We start from the raw sequence: 11244 nt of genomic DNA, 5'->3' as shown, positions 1-11244 counted from the left end.
ACTAGCACTTGTCATTATTTTTAGGCTATAACTTGTATGGATCAATTTGTGGGCTACCGGTTGAAATTTGTTTTGCCCGATGGGCTATAAATGAAGTTTTCTCAATATTTAATCTACTGGGTATAAATTTCTAGCGAAGTTTGTGTGTACTACCCGTAGAATACAAGTCCTACATTTTCTATTATTCAAGAAAAATGAAGAGATGTAAAACTTTAGTGAAGTTTGACTACATATCTTGAGACTACTTGGCTCAGATATGAATTCTTATAACCTACTACCTCTGCTTTAGATAGATTACTAGATACAGTTACTATAATTATGTTTATGGGGCTAACATTGACTTTTATAAGGTCCACTTGTATATGTTTTGGGAATTAGAAGTCTACTTTTATGGATAAGGTATAGTTGCAATTATATTTTGATTTTTGGAGGAATGGAGTATTTCCCTAACAACTTCACTTTATACTTAGGGGCGGATTCGGAATTTCAATAGGATGGGTGCACTATTGTAAAGGGGTGAATCTAGAATTTATATTTGACTGGTTTAACTTTAGCCTCTTACCATGATCCGTTACACTTTTAAAATTATAGGTTCAAATTATACTCTTTTTGAAATTTTAGTAATTTTCACATGTTTATCTATACTCTGTGCCGAAAACAAGACCGCTCAGAGAAGGATTTGAATTGTCAATTTCACTTGTAGAGATGCACCCAATAATAATTGCACCATAATAGTCTTTGAGCATGAGTTCACGCACATATATTTAAGTAATTTTGAAGAAATATAACATTGTTATAAATGGTTTATGGAAGGAATATGAATTCACGTGAACCCACATCTCTCAACTTGGATACGCCTATGTTTATACTACTTATTACTAACTTTTAAAAAACTTAACATAATCTAGTTTGAAACATTACATAATTAATCAAGTATTTTTTTTTCAGCTTTTTAACAATTTAAGGTCATCGAGATATATATAAGTAATATGATGTTAGTCTAATCTAACCTTTTTGACCATTTAATATTCTCTTCAATGCTCATCAATATGATATGTAAGTCAAACAATCATATAAATCTACATCGAGTTAAATAAATTATATAAAATGAGACATGAAACATTTATCTAAATATTTTTGAAAGTCCTTAATAACATAATATTATATTAATTAAAACGGATAAAATACGAACTATACAAAAAAAAAAAAATTACTCTCCGTTCTATAGAACATATCCTATTGCCTTTGTTTGTCTATTATTGCGCTAAACAACTAGCAAGGATCACTAACTCAATTACTTAATTAAAGACGGATAAAAGAAAGATATGTTTTTCTTCTTCTATAATGATAACTTTTATACTTTTGCAATGTTCTTACCTTTATGCAACAGAATAGGATATGTTAATGAAGCAAATTGCCAATTGAAAATATCTATCGACATGGAAAATGACATAGAAATTAAACAGCGTCCGCCAATACTCATTATCCTTGGGGGAAAAAAAAAATCAAGCAACGTGTTGGATGAAATTATTTTGATGTTGGTGCCTTTGTATCTTAGTTGAATTTTGTGTTTAATTCATTGGCCAAAGTATGGTCCATCCACTATAAATAGACACCTAAAACTTCTCAAGTGGAAGTGTGACAAATGGAAACAATTGAACGTATATGTCAAATATCAATTATTGGAGAGTCTCTATCCATGCCAAAAAGATCAAAATATTTTTTCTATTTTTCTAAGTTTTTTTATAAGTTGAATTTCACTTTTCAAGGTCATTGATGCTTCAACTATGAGATTATGTTTTTTCCCTTCTAAATTATTACTAGAGTGACAATGAACTCCTGAATAGCGGAGAGGAGAAGATACGAGAGGGAAGAGATTCTAATGGCATTGAAATGGTATCCTAAATTGTGCAGGGTAGAATCGCAACAATTAACTGTAAGGTATGAGAAAAATGGAGGAAAGCCCAAAATCATACACCATATTTAGCTTTAGACTTAAAATAATACATATTCTTTAACATGATGCACTAATAGTCATTTTTTTTTTGAACAAAGTGGTGCACTTTTAATCACAATTCTAAACACCATTAGTTTTTTAATGGGACTCACCTCACGTGCATGTCACATGATTTATTTTCCCTCCAAACAAATAGGTACTTTGTCTCTCCGCCTTCCTTTCTTGCGAAGAGAGTAATACCAAGCCGTGTTGGAGCCAAAGCTCTGATCGCAAATCATACCTATCCCTAATCGCATCTGTAGCAGAATCAATTATTAGGAAGTAACAATGCTCTTAAGGCGCAACACCGGAAGAGAATCACCTCATTTTTATGGTGAGAGTTTCCTCTCGATTTTCATATTGAAGAATTTTGTTGTTACAGTATGAGCATTGCGTTTTTCATCTTGATTTTGTTAAACCTTTTTGTATTTTTCTACTCTTGCTAAAAGAACTGTTCAATTGTTAATTCTGCTGGTTCGTTTTCGACAAACAACTTGTATTATTCTTGTCTACAACAACACCTTATGAAATTTACTATTTGTAATTTCAGATTCGATAATCGAGGCTTCGTTTGTCACTATGAAAATATATCATGGGGGAATTATGAATCGTATACCAGAGAAGCACTACGTTGGAAAAAACATAGATTACATTGATTATGTAAATGCTGTAGAATTGAATATTGTTGAGTTCAAGAAGATGGCAGAGATATGTGGTTATTTGAGTGATTCAATAACTTTTTGGCGTAAGTGTGAAAGGCATGGTAGTAGATGGAAGTTGATCTCTACAGATTTTGAAGTCTCTGCAGTTGGTAAAAGCATCCAAAAGGACAATGTGCTTGAGATATACCTTTAACACTTGGACTCTTATTTTCAAATGGACAAAGTGGATTCAATAATTCAATCAAATATTAAAGAAAATAACAAGCATCAGCTTATGTGTGAAAATTCATTTTGTGGCGATTTTAGTGATTCAGAAGCTGATTTTTCAGATGATGCGTTGGTTGATACACATGAGAAGAGGAACCAAAGCATTTTGGAAGAGAGGGAACTCCTTAGCGACGAAATAAAAAGAAAGATGGTTGATATAGAAGGGGATCCTGATTGTGTTGATTCTGAAGACGTGCAGAGTTTGGATAGTGATTTTGAAACTGAAAGTTTCAACTTTCCTAAGTTCAATCCAAAGACCGATGGAGATAACCCAGTATTAGGTTTAGAATATACCTTTGGGACAAAGCAAGAATTTAAGAATGTTGTAGCAACTCATGAGATTAAGAATGGAAAGTATATCCAGTGGAGTAGGAAACGATAGTGTAAGAATGGAGGCATGTTGCATACATCATCCAGAGTGCAAATGGATAATCATGGCTTCTAGAATGCAAAGAGACAAGGCTTTTCAGATTAAAACTTACAATCCCATACATACTTGTAAGGAGTGGCATCATGAAAATAGAACGATCACATCATCTATCATTGCAAGAAGATACCTCAAAAAAATTGGATCAAATCGGGACTGGAAAGTGGCTGAATTTAGGGATAGAGTAAGCGTTGAACTAAGAGCTCAAGTGACATTATCTCAAGCTAAAAGAGCTAAGATGAAGGGTATTGCATTAATTGATGGTGACATTAAAGATCAATATAAAATGATGTGGGATTATTGCAATGAAATTGATAGGACAAATTCAGGTAGCACAGTTTACATGAAGTTCACTGATAACGAGATTCCCAATGAGCCATGGAGAATTTCAAAGAATATATATTTGTTTTGCTGCATGCAAGCTTGACTTTGGAGCGGGTTGTAGGAAAATAGTAGGGGTGGACGGGTGTTGGTTGAAGAGTCCAATGTATGGCACTCAATTTTTATTTGTAGTTGGCATGATGGTAACAACAACATATTCCCTGTTGCCTATGCAATTGTAGAAAAGGAAAACAAAGATACATGGGCTTGGTTTTTGAATCATTTGGCGGCTGATTTGAATATACATGAGACGGGTTGGACCTTTACGTCAGACAAACAAAAAGGACTTATTAAGGCTTTTAATGAAGTTTTGCCTCATGTTAACCATAGGTTCTGTGTAAGACATCTCCATAACAATTTCAAAAGGGCTAGGTTTGGCGGTATCTCATTAAAAGAAGTACTTTGGGTTGCTGCAAAGGCTACTACCATGAGGAAATTTAATGATTGTATGACAGATATTTTAAAGTTGGATCCTGATGCTGCTTCTTGGTTAACTGATAAAGATCCTAGCGAATGGTCTATGTCGCATTTCTCTTCAGATGCTAAATGTGACACCTTACTAAATAATTTGTGGGAAGTATTTAATAGCATGATACTTGATGCTAGTGACAAGCCAATTGTGACACTTTTAGAGAAATTACGATATCTAATCATGGCTAGAATGCTAGCTAATAGGAAAAAAGCAGAGAAATAGAATTTGGGTGATGTTTGTCCTAAGATTAAGGATATATTACACAAAAATCAGATTGCAGCTGCTGAATATATACCTAGAAAATCTAACTACTGGAGCTATAAAATTTTAGGAGCTACAGTTACAGACAATTGGGCAGTTGACTTGCAGAATAAATCTTGTAGTTGTAGAAAATGGAGTCTCACTGGAATCCCTTGCAAGCATGCTATTGCAGTAATTTGAGCTAAGAAGGATAACATTATTGACTATGTCCATGATTGTTATAAGGTGGATACATATAGAAGAATTTATGAAAACTCAATTCTTCCAATGAATGAGCCACAACTATGGCCTAAGTCAAGTAAAGTTCCTCCTCTGCCTCCAAAGATTGTGAGAAATGAGCACAGATGAGTCACTCCTAAGTAAGAACCCGTTTGGATGGGCTTGTTTTAAGTGACTTTTAAGTCAAAATAGCTTTTACGCCATAAGTTAAAATTTTTAGCTTTTGGCTTGTTTTTGTCATTTTAGCTTAAAAATAAGTGCTTAAAAGCACTTTTTTACTTTACCCAAATACTACAAAATAACTTAAAAGCTATTTTGGCTTAAAAATACTTAAAACAAACCAATCCAAACAGGCACTAAGTCTATTTTCTAAAGAAGTAGTTTTCTTTTTATGGATTTCTTCCTATTCAAGCCAGTAAAGTTTCGTAGCTATAACTATCCAAGAGTGAAAGTGAAAAGGCTTTGTGATGACCCGAAAGGTCATCTTATGTTTTAGAATCTAATTCTGTGCTTTTAAGCTTTGAACACCTCATTTTATCCCTCCTCGATTGGCGTACGCAGTCCGGGCTTATTTTTGGAAAGCTTTTGTGTTAAAAACTGATAAAAATGAAAATTTTGTTAGCTGCCATGAGAGAGAGATCTGAGCTAGGAAGAAGAATCTAGAAGAGAGGAAATCAGAGAAAGGCTATCTTCATTTCTGAAAAAGAAGCTTAAGGCTAACTATACAAACGACCACTACTTATAACAAACACAAACTAACCTTCTTAACTAACTCACTAACTGTCACACCTCCTTTTTACATACCCGCGAGGGTACAAGGGAGTTTTTTTCAATTAAAGGACAATCGAAACGGGATTCGTTTATTTATTTCAGAGTCGCCACTTGGGAGATTTAGGGTGTCCCAAGTCACCAATTTTAATCCCGAATCGAGGAAAAGAATGACTCCATATTACAGTCTGCGCACCAGAAATCCGGATAAGGAATTCTGTTAACCCGAGAGAAGGTGTTAGGCATTCCCGAGTTCCGTGGTTCTAGCACGGTCGCTCAACTGTTATATTCGGCTTGATTATCTGATTTTATACAAATATGAACATCTTTCTTCTTCCCAACGCACCTCCCGTGCCGCTCTGAATAGCCTGGGTCGTAGCCTTGAGTGCCGAGTAATTCAGGATTTTGTCAGACCTCAGACCCTCTTCTATCATGACCCCTATCTTCACTACCTCGTTGAAGGATTTTCCGACCGTTGTCACCAAGTGACCAAGTCTGGCAAACCCCACTACAATCAACCTAGGCCCCACAGGCCAAACTACCCATACAGCCTACCACAGCACTACTATCCACACCGAGAACCATATTTCTCCATACACCAAGCCCAGACATACACTCAGCCTCCGGTTCGCCCGCAATGGCGCGCGCCGGCTCCCCAGAACACATATGCACCACCCCAAAACACCTATCCTCCACCAAGGGCATACAGAAACCCTCCAGGGGCAGGCTTTCGGGGAAATCCAGATGCTAGGAATGACAGGCTGCGGAAGCACAGAACTTTCCCAGAGTTGGGAGAAACCTACACCGTTTTGTTCCACAAATTGAGGCAGTTGGGTTTGGTTAGTCCTGTCCAGACTCGAGAACCAAATCCCCCACCCCAGAATTTTGACCGATCAATAAGTTGTGAGTACTGCTCAGGGATGCTGGGGCATGATACCGAAAAGTGTTGGAAATTGAGGCATGCCATACAGGATCTTATTGATACCAATAAGATCGAGGTCCAGACACCGGAAGCTCCTAACATCAACCAGAACCCATTGCCAGCGCACCACGAGACTCACATGATTGAGTTGGTGTATGAGGGAGGAGAATTGAGAAAACCCTCACAAACAGTGATGATGATCCAGGCCGCTCCGAAAGAAGGACCGACCAGTGGAGGAACAGGGGTACAGTCCCAGGGAGAAGGCGTCAAGCCGGTAGTGATATTGGGGAAGAGACCGTCCGCCATAACAAGCAAACCCGAGCCAAACAAGTTGGTAATATCAGTATTATTATTATTATTATTATTTTTTGAATTTTCATAAAAAACCCATTTTAAAAAAGTAAGACTCTTTTTAATTTTTATTTTTATGACAAGACAAACTATATATTTCTATATATTTTTTTTTGAAAAACAAAACAGAACAACGATTTTTTTTCTATTTTTCCTTTGCTTTTAATAAAACAAACTAATAAGACGTTTTTTTTTCTTTCCAAAATTTCGGCAGAGTTTTGACAGTATTTGGGTATTGGGTTTTTTCAAAAATAAACAATCAATTCCCTAACCGCTATTTCCTTTTTTTCAATTTCACAATATTCATAATATTCAAACACCGGTCAGCATGCGGGCACGAGACAAATAAATGCACGGAAAACAAATAGGATGCATCAGGATGGCCTTTTCATATCAGGTTGCTAGTCCTAGACGGACCCAACCCCTGTGTTGAGTCCCCTAAGTCAAATGCAACGTGATGCAAATAAGCGTTCCTACTAGGGATCCGGCATGAAGTCACGTTATTCTATGTTCAAAACCTGGGTCGGTGTTCTAGACAGTGTACCCGAGCGGACCACTTGAGTTGAGGAAGGAGCTCCTGTCCGGGAACCAAAAGGCCAGCCGGCTTAGAAACTTTCCGAGCCTCTTTTATTTAGGGTATGACTCTAACAGAATAGGGAGTCTTAACCAGTAAGCACATCCCCGGTAGCACAACAACGACAGTCCAGCAACACAGGAATAGACCAGTAATAGTAGGAATAGTAGAAAACCCAGGAGACTATAAACGACTCCAAGTATAGAGAAGAAGTAAAAGGCAGGAAGGTTCTGACTATTTCAGATCTTAAGCGAGGCAATGAAACAGTAACTATTCTTTTTCAACTTCAAAACTCTCCAAAATGAATTCTGCCCTTGTATATTCAGTGTATCCAGAATGTATATCGGGTGTATACTTCTCTCTCCGCCCCCTCTTTATTTCTTCTCTCTATCTAGTTTTTCCTCTCTTTTTTCCACCCCTTCTTCCTAAATTTTCTCTTCTATTTATAGCAAAATTTTCGAAATTTTCAGATTTGTTTTTTTATTATTTTATTATTTTTTTTAATTAAAAGAAATCCCACTTACAAATTGCTTTTATTTTTTTAGAAAAGGAAATCCCACCTTTATTTACTTTTATTTTTAAAATTCCAACTTTAATTACTTTATCTTATTTAAAATCCCACTTTTTATTTTTTTAAAAGAGAATCTCACTTTATTTAACTTTTCTTTAAAAAACAAACCACTATCTTTTCTTTTTCTTTTAAAAATGCTACTTTCAATTACTTTAAATTTTTTAAATTTTCAGATACCTTTATATTTATTTTTTAATTCCAACCTTATTTTACTTTTAAATTTTTTAAAACTTTTTACTTTTTTTAAATTTTCTACATTCTTTTACTTTTTTTTTTATTCCAACCTTATTTATTTCTAAATTTTTGTGTTGGACAAAAATGAAGAAGAGGTGTTGGGTTAAAAATAATAAATAAAATAAAATATTTTCGGATTTTTTTTATATATAAAAAAAAACAAAAAATAAAACTATTAATAGTGATAATTCACTTTTTATTTTTTATTTTTTTGGTTTTGTTTTGTGTTGGACAAAAATGAAGAAGGGGTGTTGGGTTAATGGAGCGGACCGGATCGACCCGGTTTGAAACGGACCGGGTCATGGGGAAAGTTGGGCAATTATTTGGGCCTGTGGTTTGAAATTGAAGAAGTGGCCCAATCCGATTTTTCTTTGTATTTTTGTTCTCTTTTCTTCTTTTATTTTTCTAAAACTAAATTATAAAAGTACTTAAATTATTATTAAGAACTAAATTAAGTTATAAAAGTGCAAATTAACTTCCAATAACAATTAACGCACAATTAAGTAATAATTAAGCATAAAATTGTTCATTTGGACATTAAATGCTAAAAATGCAAAAGATGCCTATTTTTGTATTTTTTATTAATTTAACAAATAAACATGCATAGACAAACATACAAATAGTTACACAAAATATCACAAAAATTGCACACCAAGAAAAATTATTTTATTTTTGAATTTTTTGGGAGTAATTCTCATATAGGGCAAAAATCACGTGCTTACAGCTGCCCCTCTTTGCCCGAAGACACGAATGGTTTTCGTGCAAAGATAAAGCGAGCGATTTTTGCCCATCCGAGTACTCCGTGTGAAGCATTTTTTTTTAACTTAAAAAAAAAAACCATTCTTGCTAAAAGTATTCCTCTTGTTATACAGGTGGGTGCATGAATGCAAAAATATGAAATGTATGCCCGCATTATACTGGTGGGCAACAGAAATAAAAAAAACAGAAATGTATTCCCGCATTATACTGGTGGGCGACCTAGAACTGAAAGTATTCCCGCATTTTACTGGTGGGCGACCTAGAGGGACTATCTCGAGATTGTATTGGAAATGACCTGCGAAAGCCTGCGCCAGGTCATCCCAAGTGTACCATCTGCTGGAATCCTGCCTGGTATACCATTCTAGCGCAGATCCGCTCAGACTTTGGCCGAAATAAGCTATCAACAGCTCATCTTTGCCGCCTGCCCCTCTCATTTTGCTACAGAATCCCCGCAAATGCGCCATGGGATCACCGTGCCCTTCATATAAATCAAACTTAGGCATCTTGAACCCAGCCGGGAGTTGGACGTCCGGGAAAGGGCATAGATCTTTGTAAGCCATGCTGACTTGGTTGCCCAATCCGTGTAGGTTCCTGAAGGACTGCTCCAGGCTTTTGAACTTCCTCAATACCTCATCCTGTTCAAGGGCTTTAACCGGCTTTTCAATCTCTGCCGGTACCTCCAAGTGCGGGTTGTAGGCCTGTGGTTCGGGTGCATGGAATGTAGGCTCATGGGGATAGTATTGCGTATCAGGAGCCTGAAACAATGGCTCGCTGGTTGATCTTTGCAGGGTGGCTGATGTGGGTCCCATAAAAGTGGGAACATTTGGTGTTGGGAGAGGTTGATGGGGTGGTGGAGCTTGGGAATCATGTGGGCTTCTTTCCTGATGATAACGGGGATTCGGGAGGCTTGTTGAAGGGCCGGAGTGAGGGTATTCCGGCATGTGCCCCAGTGGCTCAGGGCTCTTTTGTGCTTTGGCTAGAGCTAGCTGCATTGCATTCATCTCTAGTCCCATCCTTTCAATCTTTTCCATTGCTTCTTTTAACAACTGGCTCATCGGCCTTTCTTCCTCGTTACTATTCTCTGAAGTAGCCATGCTTGTTGCTACTGGTCCTTTGGATCTGATTTGGTAAGAGTGTCTTGCCAGAATTCTTTAACAACTAACTTGTCTGGAAACAGACAACAACAAACTTTGTTAGCGTTAGATTTTAACAGATTTGATCATAACACATAGAGGATGCAATGTTCCTAGGCAGTTAACCGTTTCTACATGCTTTGCTTCAAACAACATGCGTCATCCCGGCTTACTCATTTGTCCCTTTTTAAAGTAATTTGGGAAACCCTGTATTTTATTTTATTTCTCCTTTTTTTTCTTTCTTAAAAGCGGTCGAATCTTATGGGGATTGCCTACGTATCACGTCCCCGCGCGAATCAGACCAGGCGTAGTTCTGCCATAAGGTAAAGACACACAAAATTCTTTTTGGAATCATTAAGTTCATCATCAAAATTTGCTATTACAAATTACTTCCAATAAAGAATAGCAACAGTACAGACTCCACAGTTTTTAACTTGATTTGGCTAAAAGAATAGAAAACAACACATGGGAAAGCACAAAGCCTGAACAGGACTCGACCGAAGATTAATTTCCCAACTTAGGGGCCCACGAGGCATCATTCGGCCTTTTCGCGGCTCTAGGTGTGAGGTCTCTCTGCAAACTTTTCAATTCATTCATGATCCGATGGACGCAGCCCATGATGGAAACAAGGAGGGTTTTCCGAGGCATTTGCTCACATGCTAGGCATCTCATGTAGATGTAGTGCCCAATCTCGTCGATCCTTCCTCGAATGTTGTCCCTTTCAACGAACAATTGCCTTATTTGTCGGTTTTTTAATCCTAGTGCTTGCGCATTGTCGGCAAGCTGATCCTGGAACATCTCCATTTGTCTTTCCATGCAGGACATTGCATCGTAACAACGTCTTCTGTCAGCCTGGGCATCTCGTGCTTGTTTGCTGATCCGATCATGCAGAGTGGAGTTCGTTTTCCTTAATATCCCGATGCTCATTTCATAATCCCTTATGACTTGTTGCAGGTGCTGCCTCCGGGCCATGGTACTTTTTGCCCAATTGGTTCGTAATCTTGCTGTGCTAGCCTTGGCTCTTTCCAAGTCTTCCTGGCTTTCCGCAACCTGATTTTTTAACCCTGCTATCAATCTTTTATCCGCCCGGCTTCTCAGTTGGTTGTCGGCCTCCCTTTTCATCTTCCGGATCTGAGCTTTGAGGATCTCGCCTTCTCTGATTAATCTGTTCTTTTCTCCCTTGTGGGTAGCGGACTGTAATTGGCTTTCAAACTTCATATCCTGAACTTGTTGCTTCAGTTTGCCTG

At 37.1% G+C, this 11244-nt stretch overlaps 1 protein-coding gene across 1 annotated transcript; it reads left to right on the top strand.

Moving 5' to 3' along the window:
* Nucleotides 1–3314: 3314 nt before the first annotated feature.
* On the top strand, nt 3315–4427 carry LOC107811467 (uncharacterized). The gene is made up of 2 exons (XM_016636395.2): nt 3315–3757; nt 3866–4427. Exons 1-2 carry the CDS (start codon nt 3315–3317, stop codon nt 4425–4427), a joined length of 1005 nt encoding a protein of 334 aa, XP_016491881.2.
* The last annotated feature ends 6817 nt before the right edge of the window (nt 4428–11244 follow it).

The sequence above is a fragment of the Nicotiana tabacum genome, chromosome 20 (assembly GCF_000715075.1).
Source record: "Nicotiana tabacum cultivar K326 chromosome 20, ASM71507v2, whole genome shotgun sequence".
Taxonomy (NCBI): domain Eukaryota; kingdom Viridiplantae; phylum Streptophyta; class Magnoliopsida; order Solanales; family Solanaceae; genus Nicotiana; species Nicotiana tabacum.
Note: the sequence above shows the minus strand (reverse complement) of the source record. Positions and strands in the feature narration are given on the sequence as shown.